The 15,379-nt window shown below is 38.4% G+C and overlaps 1 protein-coding gene across 5 annotated transcripts in view; it reads left to right on the forward strand.

Moving 5' to 3' along the window:
- Mtm1 (myotubularin 1) overlaps positions 1-15,379 on the forward strand; it is a 107,524-nt gene that overhangs the window by 85,198 nt on the left and 6,947 nt on the right. For all 5 annotated transcript variants that reach the window (XM_031363465.1, XM_031363454.1, XM_031363475.1 and 2 more), the window contains 5 exons: positions 3,775-3,960; positions 6,376-6,582; positions 8,750-8,842; positions 9,487-9,600; positions 14,255-14,431. In XM_031363465.1, coding sequence (XP_031219325.1) covers positions 3,775-3,960; positions 6,376-6,582; positions 8,750-8,842; positions 9,487-9,600; positions 14,255-14,431 — 777 coding nt within the window. The remainder of the gene's footprint in view (positions 1-3,774; positions 3,961-6,375; positions 6,583-8,749; positions 8,843-9,486; positions 9,601-14,254; positions 14,432-15,379) is intronic.

Consider the following 15,379-nt stretch of genomic DNA (forward strand, 5'->3'; position numbering starts at 1 on the left):
ACCAATAATGCCAGCACCAAGGAGAAAAGGAGACAGAGGCAGGACGATCCAAGGTATTTAAGCCTATAATCTTGGTATTTGAAAGGCTAAGGCCAAAGCAAGTCTTCCTTAAAAGTCATGTCCAGAATTGTAATGAAAATGGGTTTTGTCTATAACCTTATGCAAAACATAGTCTTTGGCACTCTTGCCGCTATATATGATCACCCTCATTGTGTGAAGTGGTAGGGTATCTTCAGGGATTGTAGGAAACTGCTACTATTTAATCTGAAGTTTATCATTTTATCTGGAGTCCCTCGTGCATACCATTTGTACTCATACTATTTAAGATAGTTGAAGATACGAGTAGGTCAACGTATGGGTTTTATAATCATAGAAACAGAAGTTGTTTTTCTGAAAAGCAAATTTCAATTGTCTTTTTGCCTTTCTAAGCCTACCTTGCCGTGGGGGCTTTGTGGGGAAGAATTGTTTGGTATGTTTGCTTTGTGTTTTTGTTGGTCGGATGGTTGTTTTTAGACGGGGTCTCACTATTTAGTCTAGGCTGTCTTGGAATTCGTGGTTTCTGCTTTTGTATTATTTGATTCTCCAATCTTTACCTGTGTGGTTTCCAAATGCTCACAAGCAAGCCTGTCCCAAGTTGTTCACTCCCAAATTCTGTCTTTCAACTTTATTATCTTCAGCTGCAGGCTTAAATTTCATCATCTTTACTCGTCCCAAGGTCATTTATCTGACATCTTTAATTATTCAGAACACATCATAAGAACCTGAAAGCAAAGCAAGTCCTTGAGCAACCCAGATAGATGCAGCAATTTCTGAATGGAATGCCTGTGAAGTCTGTCTTCCCTAGGGTGTGTTAGAGTGTGACTGCATGTGGACCTCAGCTCTTCACCATGTGTGTGTGGCTCAGCTGTCCTTCACAATTATTCCTAGGCTTCCCACCCTGGCCTCATGCATGCTGTAGATACTGTAGATGAGCTATTTGTTAACACAATTGGGGGTTATACAGAAATAATTTCAAACTTCTATGTAAAAAAGTCATGAAGTTGAATTAGTAAATCAATTAAGAATTATAAGTGAAGCATTTAGGAAATTAAACCTAAATATCTTCTTGGGCTATCGTTAATCTTATATATTTTGAATTCCATTATCCTTAATATATAATTCAAAGTGAACACATGTATAAAATAAAATATTTCCATGTACTTACTTAGCCTGAAATAGGTAAGATGTAACATTAAAATAAAGTGTTTAGAGAGGATATTTTAAAATATTAAAGTGTGTGAAATGAATACCTTAGTTATATTAAACTCTAAAGCTCATTATAGCAGCACAATTCGTGAATGTCTTATTAATGTTAGGGAAATAAGCCTCTGTTTCTAGTCCTCGTAGGAATGAAAAGAAGGAAAATATTAAGGGAAAAACCAAACCACCTAAGCCTTCAAGCACTGTAGTTCTGTGTCTCCACTAGTTGTCTTATATCTGTAGCAACAGTTCTTTGGTCCTTTAAAGCATTCTAGGTAATTTGGGTTGTTCAGGTTTTTTGAAAAAAGAAAAACCAAAGGGAAGACTTCAAAAGTAACCAGAGATAGAGAATTTGAACTTTGGGGAACTCAGCCTGTGCTTGACTAATTGATTTTTACCCTTGCTGACTTATGTTCTCTTTGCCCCTCATAATTGTTCCTCCCTTGTGTGTATTTAGATGTAATCAGCAATATCACATCGTTTTCAGGGTTGGTAAGATCGAGCAGCACACAGCTTCTATTTTGGGGCAGAGCACTTTGTTGGATTAAAGTAGGGCTGTGTTAACGTCTGGTTCTGCCAGAAACTTTGGCAATAACTAAAACATGTATTTTTCCTTTTGCTTTTTTTTTTTTACACTTTATGTTCAGTTATTTATGAAAAGAACTCCAGTGTCAAGCATCTCTGAAAAGCCCATAATTATGTACCAGGCACACATGCAGAGGAGCAGGCCCTCTGTCTGTAGGAGGGTGATCATGTCACTGCATTATATATATTATATATAGGCTTGCCGAGGTAGCTAAAAGTAACCCAGCTCTTAGTTCCCATGTCTCTGCCTGCAATTTGCAAAGATACTGCCAGGCAGATGCCAGTAACTCTGGCCATCCACAAAGCATGAACAGCCAGGAAAAGGGGGAGGGGGTACACTTGTCTGCTGACTTATTGGCAAATAGACAGTGGAGAGACGGTTTTGAGATTCAGAGCACTTACAGCTCTTTCAGAGCGCCACACTACCATTATCTCCAGATCCAGGAGATCTGACACCATCTAGCCCCAGAATCCTTGCCTAAATATGTTTTCTCCTCTAGATTGTTTGGAGACTGAGACCTCTGGCCATACACATACATTTCCAGGTTTGGAGTTCAAATGATAGTCTTATTCTACTACAAGAAACCAATATAAGTAACCCTGGGGCGACAGAGACACTCAGTTTGTTTTGCTGTTCCAACTCTAACTCCAAGCTCATCTCCCTAACTTTAATATTGTGAGGACGGCACATTTGCCTTCCATTTTCCTCTTCAGTCCCAATGCAGGTGTTTCCCTGTGCTCTTGCTTCAAAATCTCAGAAGTTTTTTACTTTTTCTTTAAGGGCCCAACTTTATTTATCCCATGACATTTCAAAGACCTTTAAGCAAAGTACAACTATGTTTTTAAACAAATCCATAATGTCTTTTTTCATCATTGTGGAAATGGATACTTTTCACAGTGTTGTGGTGGTAAACTAAAGTCCATCCCGGCAAGTAAACATGATTAAGTACTACTAAGTGTTAGACACTATCAAGTGTTTCAGTAATGGGCCACTTACCTAGCATGTACATGTCTTGAGTTCCATATGTAGTACTACAAAACAACAGCAACAAAATTTTGTGCTTGATACAGTAGGTTGTTGCCATCTTGTCCCTCTTAGAATCTTGTGGGCCCACTATGTGCAGATCTGTCCTTGCTGTTCATATAGTGGAAAGATGGCAGGGATACTGTGGAAAGGGTTTCTATGTTGAAATCAAAGCAGACATAAATTCTGTTTATTACTTGCATACTTTTGGAATAGATGAATCTCTTAGTTTCTGCTTCCCAATGTGCCAAATGTGGATAGTGATATTGGTTTTGTTGCAGTCCTGTGAGAGGTATAATTACAAAGCATGTCACAGAGCTTCATCAGAAGGTGGTTATTGTTAGCCATAAGAGTCTGGCTCTTTTTACTCTGTTATTTTTCAGAACAGGACACTAGTGCTTCAAGTTTAGTGTCTGGCACTAGATCATTAGCTGAGGAGAAGCTGAAGCTAAGCTGTTGACCTGTGTCTAACTCCAAAAGCTGCTTTTCTAATACATTATAGCCTATGTGCATGTTCACAATGTTAGAGTGCCCACTGCCACATCAGTATGGCTACCTCTTCCCCAAACAGTATAATAATAACCACAAAGTTGATGGAGGAAGACTTTTCCAAGCCTATTCTTACTTTTCCAGATCTAGAAAAGCCAATAATTACAGAACATTTTGAAGAGAATACAGCTGATGAATTCAGTTGTCTGCCACTCCCCCATACACACACCAGGAAATTGCCAGCCTTCCATATTTTTCTCCAGCTCAAAGTATGACTCAGGTTGTTGAGGATTTGTGCTGGATAGGAAGTAAAAAATCACATTAACTATTTAAGTGAGAGAGGTTTGAGATAAAATTTTGAAAGTACATGAGCTATTTTGGCTAAGTAAGTTACTGATAAACCACAAAACCTATGTGATTGTAATCTTGTTTCTTAGGCAACAGGAGGAGGATATGAAAGTGATGACGTATATCAGAACACGGAACTTTCTTTCTTAGACATTCATAATATTCATGTTATGCGAGAATCTTTAAAAAAGGTGAAAGATATAGTTTATCCCAACATAGAAGAATCTCATTGGTTGTCCAGTTTGGAGTCTACTCATTGGTTAGAACATATCAAGGCAAGTATACTTTAAAAATATTTGCAAGTATAGAAGAATTACTATTTTGAAGGTAATATTTTTCCTTAAATATTTGAAAATCGTATGCTCTAAGCAAGACTGTAGTAAAAGATTCTACATTTGATAGCTTCATGTTTCTTATAATTTGCTTAGCTAAATTGAAGATTTTACAACATCATTATATCTTATTTTTAGAGTCTATAGAGCTGTCTCTTCAAATCATGTCAGTAGTAAATAGTTTCATGTGGGTTTATTTAGGAATAGCCAATTTACTATTCAACCATTATTAGGTGTATCCCTTAGAGACCTAGACAGAGGTGCAGTCTCTTTGTCATTTTCCTTTTAACAATTTGTTACTGACTAATTTTAAAGACTAGGTTTTGCACTTTGATTACATTCAATCATTTGTCCCAATAGAAGCATAAAACTCCTCCTTTCAAAGTACAAGTGTTAAAAACTATGTTAGCTGACTGGCACTTTTAAAAACCATATAGTTTTCTAGATAACCAACTGAGAGCAGTTATTATGATACAGTGTTCTCTAATGAGATTATAATTTTTATCTTGTATTTTTAAATTTTTTCCTGTCTATCTTTTTTTTAAATTTACCATGCTCAAAAATTTGATTATAAAATAATTAATTGTGGCAACTAAATATAATGTAGTATCCTGAATGGGATACTTCCGCCTGTTTTCAGACAAAGAACTTAGATGTTTTATTCAGGAAAGAATCCTAGTTTTGAAAGTGTAGTAGATTGGAATTTTTATATTAGTAGGAAATCGTTGTAAATAACCTGACTGTAGAGGAAAAGTTACATCTCTATAATGAAGTGCTGTGCAGTCACGAAGGAAATCAGGTATTGTGGTTGCTAATAACGAGAAAATGCTCAGAAGCCCCATTAAAGATTCCAGGGGAATTTATGTCTTCCAACTTTTCTTCATTCTTTCCGCAAAGTAGAATATTTTCATGTCTTTTTTTTCTTTTAAAGAAATAGGGGAAGTAGAAAGGGAGAAGAAAGAGGGAGTGAAGAGCAGGAAGGTGGAGAGAATGAATACATGCATATAGACATGTATCAGAAACTTTAGGAAGGTGGGGAAAGCTCCTCTCCAGCAGCAGAAGGAAGACTGGTTGGAAGTCCAACTAGTCCCTTGTCTCAGGTGAGGGGGGATTCAGAATCAACAAAAGAAATTGTGGCTGTTCTTTCCCACGGCCATGTAAAACTCGTAACTGTGAGCAGACCAAGGAGCCTATGTGGCCACATGTAAGGGCATGCACCTCTTGTTTCTCACATTAGTTGAGGGTAATAGAGCAGGTGCAGCACTTGGGCTCTATTCCTCTGTAAGCTCCAGGACATGTCATTTATATCTCTTCTCAGCTTCTCAAGACCTTTTGGAAGATTTCTTGTCTGTTCCTTATCTTCATTAGTAAGAACTACTAGCTAGAGCCTGCTGCTTTCTTTTTCACAAAAGTGCTGGATTACTTGTTTTCATGATGGAGTTTTTAAAAGTAGATAATTACAATTGCTCCAAGTCAGAGTGTTTGTGGGAATACATAATTGGAAAGCATATAATATTTTCTAAAATAATTGCCTTTTTATTATAAGTGAGAGATGCATCTTGGGGGAGAACTGCCTCTAGAGTGTGCTGGAACCCCAACTTTATTAAATTGGGCTTCAGTAATCTAGAATGTTAATAATACTTCTCAGAGATAGCACTTTCTGCAGAAGTGCCTCAAGCTAAAACTGCAAACAGAATTGCAGGGAGTCATTTCAGGGGCACTGACCTCTGCACACATGCTTTTGATGGCCTGCCATCCATTGGTCCCCTAACGTTCTTTCTTGTTCACTTGTCTCTTGAGAATTTATGTAAAAATAATGACCTTTCATACTTCCTATTTGTCAGGTGGTTCACATCCTCCAATGTTTCTTTGAATAAGTTTCAGTATTTTTTTTCAGTTTCTTTGAATTAGTTAAAATAACCACAATGCATATCTGAGCATGCTGTTAGAATGTGGGGAATCAATCTTAAGAAATCAGCTTAAGGGCCAACAAGATGGCTCAGCAGCTAAAATGATTGCCATACAAGCCTGGTATCCAGAGTTCAGTCCTCACAGCAAATTTACAGGTGGAAGGAAGTAACACACTCTATGTAGTTGTCCTTTACCTCCTCAAATGCACATACAAGAAGTTATGTACAAATATGCACACAATAATATGTTTTTAAAATCAACTCAAAATGATAAAAAATATGCGAGTAACTGTTAAGCACGTGAGAACATACAGCCTTCATACAATACTAGATGGAATGTGAGGTGGTATAGTTCTTTTTCTAAAACATTGGAGTGTGGGCCTACACACTGGAGTCGTATCCACGCTCCCTGCTGCTTCCTGCTGACTTACATGTTTTTCTCTGCCAGCTTGTTCTGACGGGTGCCATTCAAGTTGCAGACAAAGTTTCTTCAGGGAAAAGCTCAGTGCTTGTACACTGCAGTGACGGATGGGACAGGACTGCTCAGCTGACGTCCCTGGCCATGCTGATGCTGGATAGCTTCTACAGAAGTATTGAAGGCTTTGAGATATTAGTACAGAAAGAGTGGATAAGTTTCGGACATAAATTTGCATCTGTAAGTAAACATACTAAAAGCTGCCCTTTTAAATCAGTTGGGATTTTTAAAAAATTGTTTCTGTACTGTGTAAGAAGTTGCTGAACAAGGGGGTGCTTGCCTTTAATCCCAGCACTAAGGAGGCAGAGGCTTATGGATCTCAATGAGTTCTAAGCCAGCCTGGTCTACAGAGCAAGTTCCAAGTTAGCCAGGGTTACACAGGCCTTGTCTCAAAGTAAAAATCTAAAGAGTATAAGTAAAACCTGCTTCATGATTTCAAAAACTTACAAGGCCTTAGGCTAGGATATGTGTTCATCCATCTGTACTCTTCTAGTTAGACTTAAAAGCAATGTAAATAAAGCCTGCAGAGGAGTGTATAAATTGAGACTTGGAAGGCTGAAGCAGGAAGATTGCAGATAGTTCCAGCCAAGGCTACTCAGTAATTCCAGGCCTAGGCTATAAAGCAAAATCAGTCTCAGAAAAACAAGAAGAAATGTTTAAATTAAAATTTCAAAAAAGAAAGAAGACAGGATGGCACTTTTCTCTGAGCTAATATTACAACTCTCAGGAGCAAATGTACTTCACAGAACGGCAGAGCTTTTACATGAGGGTTTTTATTATTCTCAGACATACATTTAAAAAAAAATCAAGAGAAACTGGTTCCAAGTCAAATTCTTGAGTCTTGTTAACAGATACCCTTTGAATGACCATCTTTTTAGACGACTTATTTATTGGAGTAGGGGGGCTGTCTGCATGTTTGTGCACCAGATGCATGCAGTATTCTTGGAAGCCAGAAGAGGGCATCAGATTCCCTAGGCTTGCAGTTATAGCTAGTTGTTAGGCACCCTGTGGTGCTGGGAATTGAACCTAGGTGGCCTGCAAGAGTAGCAAACACACTTATCTGCTGAACCGTCTCTTTGTTACCCAGCTCCATGCTGATTCGCAGAGGATACATGTATCATACTAATAAAAATACCATTTGGGGGGCTGGTGAGATGGCTCAGCGGGGAAGAGCACTGACTGCTCTTCGGAAGGCCATGAGTTCAAATCCCAGCAACCACATGGTGGCTCACAACCACCCATAATGAGATCTGATGCCCTCTTCTGGTGCATCTGAAGACAGCTACAGTGTACTTACATATAATAAATAAATAAATCTTTAAAAAAAATACCATTTGGTCACCTGTTAGCCTTCATCCAAATTTCCCAAATGATATTATGAGTAACATCTTCAAGTAGAAGCAGTCACTGTTTAGTAGAGACATTGTGAGGGTTTTGTTTGGGCTCTAGCAGAGGAAGGCATTTTAATCGCAGGAACTGTACTTTGGGCATGATTTCAAACTTCCATGTTGCTTCTTACCTGAAAGATCTAATGAAGCTAGAGCATACCATGCAGGGTAATCTAGTCACCTCTATCTGTAGTTTTAATTGTTTGCTGTTACAGTGTGGTATGTAGTGTGTGTGTGTGTGTGTGTGTGTGTATTAGCATGTATGTAAGTACACATAGCTGTATGTGGAGGCCAGAGGTCAGCCTCAAGTGTCACTCCTCTAGAGGTTTTTTTTTTTAATTAAATAGGGTCTCTCAAAGAGACCTGAGACCTTTTGCTTAGGTTTATATGACTAGCCAGTGAGCCTCAGGTATCTTCCTGTCTCCATCACCTCAGCTCCAGTGTCACACACCAGGGGTATGGTTGGTTGGTTGGTTAGTTGGTTGGTTGGTTTTTGCTATGACTTATGGAAATTGAACTCAGGTCCTCATGCTTGCCTAGCTAGAACTTTATTACCTAAATACCCCACAGCCCCTCCCTCACACTGAATTGTTATTATTCAGATGGTGAAATGGCTCAATTGTTAAAGGTGCTTCCCACCAGGTCTGATGGCATGAGTTTAATCCTGTGGACTCACTTTCTAGGAGAGAATCAACCCTTGAAAGTTGTCTTCTGACTTTCATACACATGTTGTAATGATCAGGCACATGTGCAAACAAACATACATGTAATTTTTTAAATTGCCATTATTATGAAATCATCTGTTGTTTCTCTGTATTTCCATGGCAACATTCATAATTTACTGTCTGAGTTTGACATTTAGAAGGCAGATTGCTGAGTTATATTTTAACATTTTGTAAGTTATATGCTTTCTCTATTTTATATCCATGAATTAAATCATCTTCATCAATTTATTTCAGAGAATAGGTCATGGCGATAAAAACCATGCTGATGCTGACCGATCTCCTATTTTTCTTCAGTTTATTGACTGTGTGTGGCAGATGTCGAAACAGGTAAGAACGTATGGATGGATGTGCATTCAATGTTTACATAGTATTATAACATCCAAAGTTTGTCTATAAAATAATGCAGCACATAAATAAAGATGACACAGGCCTGGCCATGAATAAATACTCATTGAATCCCAGCAATGGGGATATAGGAAGTTGTTTTTTTAATTACTACTACTATGTATGTTTAGAATTCTACACAATACAGTTTATAAAATTCGATTTTGAATTGGCTTATCTGTTCTAGTGGATGGTCAGCAGCATAACCAATTACTTGGCATCTCTGTGTAAGCATGTCTAATAACTTGTAATACTTTAAAAAGTAAACTTGTCTACTTTTTCCTTTTTATTCCTTGACTCAACAGTTATGTGCTTTAGTCTTATATTAAGTACAAAGAAACAAACAAAATATAAACTGTCTAGGGTCTGTGCAGATGGCAGCTCTGCTGGCATTCCCAGAGTTGTAGCCATTGATGCAGGCATCTTTTCTTGCCATGGTGAACTTATGCCTTTGCATGTTTCTTTGCATTTAAGCACTTCCTCCTTTGACACTCGCCGACCAACATGGAGAAAGCATGCATTTTGTCTTCTTTGAGAAAATAGACTCAACTTTTCATTTTCTTCTTGCTTGTTTGTTTTTAATCTAGTTCCCCACAGCTTTTGAGTTCAATGAACGCTTTTTGATTACCATTTTGGATCATCTGTATAGCTGTCGATTTGGTACTTTCTTATTCAACTGTGAATCGGCTCGAGAAAGACAGGTGAGCAGAACACTACTGCTGCTCTAAGAAGAGTGTGGCTGTTTGAGGCGCTAGTTTCACCCTCCACAAATAGGAGTGACTTTTAAAGTATACAAGTTCTCCACTGGGAAAAGCTATGTAAAGGGAATTTCAAAATGTATTCTTTGAGAATTTTATAGGGTATATTTTGATAATATTCTTTCCAATCCCCAGTTCCTCCTAGTTCTTACCTACCTCACTTGATATTATTTCTCTCTTTGAAAAATGAAAGAAAAGAGAAAAAGAAAAGGGCCACTAAAAACATGGAGTATGGTCACACTCTGTTGAAGAAATGGATTTTCCCTCTCCCAACAGCTATCACTTTAAAATAGCTTCTTGGTGAGGGGTGGGACTTTGTGTCCACTTCCCCTCCTCCTTTCTGAGATTTTGTCTGGAGTTTTTTCTGTCTCCCAGAAGTCAGCCACCAACTCTGGCTCTTACAGACTATCTTTCTAGGAGATGTAGAAGTGTTATACAGTTGTACACTGTTAAGTGAATGGAAAACAATGCATTTTTAAAAGGGAAATGTAGAATTAACATCAAAGTCAGAAATTTCATTTCTTGGTTATGAATATATTTTTTTAAAGCATGGAGGGAGTAGGGAGAGCCAGCCATGGTAGCTGAAGCACCTATAATCCCAGCAGTTGGGAGGTTAAGGCATGAGTATCACAAGTTTCAGGCCAGATGAGTTACATGCAGAGGTCCAGAGTAGACTGGCCTACATATTAAGACCTGTCTCCAAACAAAATAAATACAAAATGCAAGCACATTAATTAATGTATAGCCTAAAATTAAATTCAGTATATATATATATGTATATATATATGTGTGTGTGTATATATATATATATATATATATGGCATATATAAAACATAATTGAATTTTATGCTTTGACTGGATTCAATCTCTAAGGTGTCTCATTATCTATATGCAAATATTCCAAAATTAGAAGAAAAATTCAAAAGGCAAATTCCTTCTGGTCCCAAGAATTTTGGGTATGAGATACTCATCTTGTATTTGCAAAGAAACAGAAATCAAGACAACTTGAGAATCTTCAATGACAGTATTGCACAGATGACTTTTAAGGGAAGAGTTTCAAGCCATCTTTCTACAGCTACCAAACTGACAACTTTCTATGAAAGGAGAACAAAGATCCTCTCAGACACACACAGTATAAAGAATGGCCTGCCTCATGTGCTAAGGAGATAGCTCAGTTGGTAAAATGTTTACCACTCGAGCATGTGGACCTGAGTTCAATTCCCAGAACCCACAGAAAGCTCTAAGCAAAGCGGAGCACACATGTAACCCCAGTACTCTGCATCTCAGCTGACCCCTAGATCTAGCCGTTCTAGCACAGTTGGCAAGGTCTAGGCTATTGAGAGAGCCATGCCAATGAGAGACCCTGTCGTTAAAGAGATGGACAGCATTTCCTAGAATAACACCTCTTGGGATGGTGGTGGCGCGCACCTTTAATCCCAGCACTTGGGAGGCAGAAGCAGGCGGATTTCTGAGTTCGAGGCCAGCCTGGTCTACAGAGTGAGTTCCAGGACAGCCAGGGCTACAGAGAAACCCTGTCTTGAAAAACCAAAGGCTGTGTCAGCGTGAGAATAACACCTCTGGTTGGTGACTATCCTGCACACACATATACATGTGCCTGTGCACCTGTATACACAAACACATATCTGAAAAAAATGACCTATTTCCCTCATTGTACCTTCCTTGGGAAGTGGCCAAAATATGCACTCCATGAAAACAAAAAGTAAGGCTTCATAGAATCCCCAGAGTGAGGATTCAAGCACAGCAGTCCTCAATGAGAACTGACCACAAAGCACAGGAACAAATTGTATAGGTTGGAGCCCCTGTGACAGAGAGAGACGTTGGGGTCATCTGATGTGCTTAAGATTCTTTAGGGGCATGGGATACACTAAGGAGAATGTGGCGTTGAATTAGTCAGTGCCAAGAAAAGTAAACAGACAGTTGTGAAATCAAGAGAGAAATCAATGAGTGTGGGAATAGGAAAGCAATCACAGGATGGAGACTGGAGAGCACAGCTGCAAACAGCAGGTGCTTAGTCATCAGAATCAAACTGCTAAATGCTGAGCTCATCAGAGCTTGCTATGGATTGGGAATGGGTGGCAGAAAAAGATCGAGTCTGTCCATGGGGCAGGAATGAGGGAAAGTCATTATGTCTGTGTCAGTAGTTAACACCTGCAACTGCATAGCTGTGTGGTAGTACTAAAGGCATGTACTTGGGGGATAAGAAGACAAGTACCAGATAAATCAATTAGAAACCCAAGTTGGCTCAGGCTTTATGGAAGACAGTATGAAGATTCCTCGGGAAATTAAAAGCAGAACTACTCTGTGATCCAACAAGCCTGCTACTACTGGTTGGGTATCCAAAGGAAATCAAAGCCAGGCCTGGTATGTCAGGCCTGTGATCCCAGCTACTATGGAGACTGACATAGGAGTATCATAAATTAAAAGACTGTGTGGGCTACAAAGCAAGATCAAGGCTGGCCTGGTGACTTGGTGAGAATTTGTCCTATTTTTTAAGTAATAGGGGACAGGGAGATGCCTTAGTGAATGGTAACCTGAGTTCAATCCTATCTTAGGGTTATTTCTACAGCAATGAAACCATGACCAAAGCAAGTTGGGAGGAAAGAATTTATTTGGCTTACACTTCCACATTACTGTTCCCCACTAAAGGAAGTCAGGACTGGAACTCACACAGGGCAGGAACCTGGAGGCAGGAGCTGATGCAGAGGTCATTGAGGGGTGCTGATTACTGGTTTGCTCTTTATGGTTTAATCAGCCTGCTTTCTTACAGAACTGAGGACTACCACTCACAAAGGGCTCATCCCTTCCCAATCAATCAACTATAATTAAGAAAATGCGCCCCGAGCTTATGAAGCTATTTTCTCAAATTCTTTCCCCTCCTCTCAGATGACTCTAGCTTTTTTCAGGTTGACATAAAAACCAGCCAGGACATTGGTGATTGTTTCTTCTGTTTTTTGTTCCCCAGAACCAGGCGATTTTAAGTTGGCTGATGTCCTGGATGATCAAAACTATCTAGATGGCCACAAAAAAAATGCCCCACAGCCTAATCTTATGAGGCTTTTTCTTAATTGAGGCTCCCTCCTCTCTGATGACCCTAGTTTGTGTCAAGTTGACATAAAAGTAGCCTACACAAATCCCTAAAACCAGTATAATGGCAGAAGGAGAGAACAGAGTTGTTCTCTGACCTCTATGCCTGAGCTACGGCATACATGTGCCTGCACTCACACATTACACTAAGTCCTTTTAAAAAATAAAAGTAAAGTAAAGTACTCTTAAAGTGGGCTGATCCTATATTTAAACTCTTGTAGCACAAAAAGGAACAAGGGAAATGACGTTGGAGTGTAGAAGTGGTAAGTGCAATCATACTTAAAGAAACAGTACTCACAGAAGCCAAGGTACAGATTCTGGAATCACCTTAAATACACATGGGTGGATGAATAACAAAGAAAACGTGATGTGCTCCATGGTATAATAGAATATTATTCACCCTTAAAAATGAAATTCTGCCATTTGCAGTAACATGGGTAGAATTGGAGGGCTATATGAGGTAAGCCAGCCACAAAAACTTTGCAATAAGAGTTTATAAGTTGAACATACAGTAATGGAAAGTTGGACAGTCAACTGTCGGGATGATGGTAAAAAGATGCATAACTTTTGTTATAGTATGAGTAGGTCCTGGAATCATGGTACTGTTTGCATGTGAAATGTTCCCTCTTTGGCTTATATGCTGGAAAGTGGGGCCTTACTGGGAGAAGTGGTCTTGTTTTTTTTATTGCATGTATTTTACCACATTTTCACTATAAACTATGGAAAAGCCAAAGCTAAGAAATAAAAAAAAAAGAAAGAAAGATACCAAAGTCAGAATCTGATTCTTCAATGGTAAATCATGATTGTACCATTTGAACCCACCTTATAAAGTTCCTTTGTACTTTTCTGGCCAAACTCTGCACTGGGATGTGCTGCTTCTGCACATTTGTTTTGTATACATAGTTTTAAAAATCAGTTTTATAGTTAGGAGAAAAAGCAGCCTCTCGACCCCTCAGAAACTATGGTTTAAAGCTAATTTAAGATGTGACAATAAATGCAAACCTATGTGTATGAGGCTATCATGATTTGTCATTTCTATAAACGAATTAAACATACTACAGGAATTTCCATTTACCTGTTAATGTTGGATTCTTTGTCTTCCTTTTTGAAGTCATTACTAGGAAGTGTCAAAGTTTAACTTTGGTAATTTTTATTTCTTGTATTTTCTGTTTCTCAGCTTTGGCTTTTCCATAGTTTATGATGAAATTTTGGTAAAATGTATGTATTTAAAAACTTGTAAATGTTTTATGAGGCCATACCAGCTGAAACTGAAAACTTGATGCAGTTATTTATCCAGAGTTTTTCAAATATCTGGATGGCTGGTTAAAATAACTGTTGAAATACCTGTTGTCAAGTAAGTCCTCAGTGATGGTTTTTCTTAGTTATAGAGGCTAATATAAATGTGTCAGTGAAGCTAATCTTGAAATGTATTGCCACAGGCTCCAGGATGCTTTGTTGAGTGGATTCACCTTTCTGCTTTCCCTCTGTGTAGAAACTTACAGAAAGAACAGTTTCTGTATGGTCGCTAATTAACAGCAATAAAGACAAATATAAAAACCCCTTCTATACAAACGAAATCAATCGGGTTTTATATCCAGTTGCCAGTATGCGTCACTTGGAACTGTGGGTGAATTATTACATTCGCTGGAATCCCAGGATCAAGCAGCAAGTAAGTGAGACAGCTCTCTCGCAGGACTGAGTGAATAGCTCCAGCCCAGCTTATGTGATACGATTTTCTCACATTTTGAGAACAAACACAGGAAAGACAAATACTTGCTTTTAAACTAACCCTAATTTAAAATTGTTGTGAATTACTAAAGCCATGAATTTTGAAGTTAAAAATTTCTCTGTCCAATGAATGTTATAACAATGTAAGTTAATTTTAAAACTCTAGAACATTTTAAAGTTTTCCTAGCTAGAGATTTCCTATAATCACTTCAAATGCTTATACCTCATTAGAAAACTCTGTACATATTTCCCTGGCATAGTGGTGCACTGTTGTATTTCTAACACTTAGGAGGTGAAAGGAGGTGAAAGGTGAAAATCAGAAGTTCAAAGCCGGCCTTTGCTACATAAAGAATTCGATGCCTATGTGAAACCCTGTCTCAAAAGAAAACGTTCTCTGTACTGACTAGATAGTATTAAGTGATCTTTTTCTGTGCTCTGCTTGAGATGTATATATAAAGTGAGCTGGCGTGCTCCTTATTGAATATCTCTATATCTAAAATAAAGATACCAGTATACCAGTGATAAATAAATTTAGCTAGCCATTTATCAGTTAATAGAAAGGTAGTTTGGTTTTTTGTTTTTGTTTTTGTTTGTTTGTTGTTGTTGTTGTTTTGTTTTGTTTTTTTGAGACAGGGTTTCTCTGTATAGCCCTAGCTGTCCTGGAACTCACTCTGTAGACCAGGCTGTCCTGAAACTCAAATCTGCCTGCCTCTGGCTCCCAAGTGCTGGGATTAAAGGCATGTGCTGCCACCACCTGGCAAAGACAGATTTTTGAAGTGATAATAGTCACATTTTAATAAAGACATTTCCATGTAAGGTTCAAGCCAGCCAGGGCTAGACAGTGAGACTCTATCTGAAGAAGAAAAAAAAAAGCAACAACATACACATA

This window comes from Mastomys coucha, chromosome X (genome assembly GCF_008632895.1).
Source record: "Mastomys coucha isolate ucsf_1 chromosome X, UCSF_Mcou_1, whole genome shotgun sequence".
NCBI lineage: Eukaryota > Metazoa > Chordata > Mammalia > Rodentia > Muridae > Mastomys > Mastomys coucha.